Source organism: Aplysia californica, unplaced genomic scaffold, assembly GCF_000002075.1.
Source record: "Aplysia californica isolate F4 #8 unplaced genomic scaffold, AplCal3.0 scaffold00181, whole genome shotgun sequence".
Taxonomy (NCBI): Eukaryota; Metazoa; Mollusca; class Gastropoda; order Aplysiida; family Aplysiidae; genus Aplysia; species Aplysia californica.
Window position 1 is genome coordinate 705,829 of NW_004797451.1, and position 2,826 is coordinate 708,654.

Consider the following 2,826-nt stretch of genomic DNA (forward strand, 5'->3'; position numbering starts at 1 on the left):
CGTGTCTCGTAAATATGCTACATGTGTATTGAAAGACTTGTTTCACAACAGTACATGTACATGTACATTGAAACGTGTAAGTGCAAGACTTCTGTTTCACTACATGTACATGTGTACAGAAACGTGCAAGACTTCTGTTTCACTACATGTACATGTGTACAGAAACGTGCAAGACTTGGGCTGCTAGACAAGCTAGAGCCCCGGTTACAATAAGTTACAAGCAACGATAAATCGTGTCAGGGTCGCCGTATGCCAGGACTGTCCGATTTATCGAGCTGAGTTGCCTGTTTAGATGTTCAAATCTATCGTTCAGTTTTCTTTCGATCAGGGAGATTCTTAGTCTTGACTTGATACATTGATTTCCTCCGGATTCTTTCCTTTTGTAATTGGGCTGGCTTTGTTTTTTTCTTTCCAAATCAGGAAGGGTTGAAAAATTCCAGCCCTGACAGACGTACCAGAAACACCACAGGAGCCTGGAAGGCTCGGAACAGTCACGGAACATTTCCCCACAACAAGGCCACCTCACGACCCAAAACAAAGTGAAAACGGTCCAAAGTGTAGAGGGAATAAACCTTTATTCGCAGGACACTGACTTGGCCATGGTGCGTGTGTGTGTGTCCCCCCCCTGTGAAATGAGAAACAGCCCAGGCTGAACAAATCTATCTGTTGGACTTGGCCACTCTCTCCAGCTCGTCTTTCCTTTTGATGGCGTGAGAGTTCGATGACCCCTGGGGACAGAAACAAGTTTTCTGTAAGTTTTACACCACAAATAGGTCATATGAGAGAGAGAAAGAGAAAGAGAGAGAGAGAGAGAGAGAGAGAAAGCAGGAGGAGAAAAATGACACCAGAGCACCCTCCACCCACCCACAAACCTACTGTAACAGCCACCGGTATAAAGGACAAAATGACATCGTCCAAGAACCCTCCCCAGGTGGATGTCTTGGACAAGTTTGACTGAAACTTGTGGTCCCTATAACAGACCCCCCCCCTGTTAAATCAGAAATGCAAGGAAAGTAAGCATTTGTGGACTAATCCAGCTGTGCTTATTCATGGGTAGTTTCCCTTGCCACAAGTACCCTCGAACTCGAACAGGGGTTTTGGCACCGACTTTCTCCTTGCTTCACATCAGAAGAGCTTGGTCCACAGCATCTGCATCGGGTAGTCTCATCTTCTTTCGATCCAGAGCAAACTTTCCATTGGAGTATGCTGCCACTATCTTCTCTCTATCATCCTTGATAATGGTGTGAATCGACCTTTGTGGAATGTCGAACTCACGAACTGATGACAAATCTCTGCCAGGCCAGTGGAGCTTGCTTTTTGTCAACAGCCTGGATTAATTCGTACATTTTGTCTAGATTGAAAGGCATTTTCTCGTGCGCTTGACATCGTTGGTGACACATTACGCGTGCGTGTTGCTAGGTTTGGGGCTAGATCGCTTCACAAGCTGCGTGTCCTTGCAGTGGTATGGTTTGCGTGGGCTTGCTCCATCACTGCGTTTCTCTCTCTCTTACTTTTTACACATTGTAATGTACTGTTAAGTGTTATTGCCTCAGAGTAGGAAAAATCGGGGATTTAAAAAATCCCTGTTATTACCAGACCTGTTATATATGGTTTCCACTGTATACCTTGCATTTATAGTAGACCTACATAATTTAGAATTTATCTAACGCTTGTGTTAATCTAGCATCTGCGTTTGTCGCGGCATCGATTTTTGCATTTTTACAACAACAAAAAGAAACCCAACCTCTTTACTATTACTATTAGAAAGAAAGTTTATTTTCACTTTCGCTTCACTTCGTCTCTTATGGGAAGAATGTAGGCGACATTTTAACTACAGTGGAGTTCACTTATAACGAGTCCTGAAATAACGAGAAGTGTTATAAACACACTGTTCTAAAACCCCGTTTTTCCCCTTCTTCATCCTTGTAAATAAAATGCTGCTATAGCGCAATCAGACAAACATGCGCATGCTGTCTTTAGAGTTTTCTTTTCTTGGCAGGCCCACGATCTATTGAACCACATTTCTTCCTCTTGTTCACAACGCTGGTGCTCTGATTGTGCTCTAGAAAGTGAGGGTAAAAGACACTGTCTACACTTTCATATGGGTCGGCTATTGTTGACTTTTAGTAATTATGGACATTTTTTATTTCGCATCTTTTAAAATAATTTTTTTTTTGCAAGAGTTTTCACGGCAATTTTTCCATTTGTGGAAATCTGCTAATTTGTGGAAGACTGGAAGCACTGACAAGGTCATCTGAGCGCCAGAAGATTAGAGGTGTTAGAACAGAGGAACATAGAAAAAAGGACGAAAGATGTTGGATAGGAAAGAAAGAGCAAACCACACCAGGGCACCCGCCAACCACCCACTGGACGAAAGATGTTGGATAGGAAAGAAAGAGCAAACCACACCAGAGCACCCGCCAACCACCCACAGTAAGAGTTTTATGGCACTTGCAACACAATAAGGTCATATAATGCTAAAGACTAGAAGTGTTACAAGAGAGTTACACAAAATAGAAGGAGGGGAGATAAGGACGATAGATATATGCGAGTGTGACAGACTAGGAAAACATGCTCTAGTCCGCAGACAACAACAAGGGCATTCTTGCGTGTCTCGTAAATATGCTACATGTGTATTGAAAGACTTGTTTCACAACAGTACATGTACATGTACATTGAAACGTGTAAGTGCAAGACTTCTGTTTCACTACATGTACATGTGTACAGAAACGTGCAAGACTTCTGTTTCACTACATGTACATGTGTACAGAAACGTGCAAGACTTGGGCTGCTAGACAAGCTAGAGCCCCGGTTACAATAAGTTAC

The 2,826-nt window shown here is 42.9% G+C and overlaps 1 protein-coding gene across 1 annotated transcript in view; it reads right to left on the reverse strand.

Annotated features, from left to right (window-relative positions):
* Nucleotides 1-556: 556 nt before the first annotated feature.
* Nucleotides 557-2,826, reverse strand: part of LOC101852407 (40S ribosomal protein S5) — a gene marked incomplete in the record, with an annotated part of 11,248 nt that continues 8,978 nt past the window's right edge. Inside the window, 1 exon segment of the mRNA XM_013082566.2 lies at nt 557-722. Within this exon segment, the coding sequence (XP_012938020.1) occupies nt 660-722 (63 nt within the window).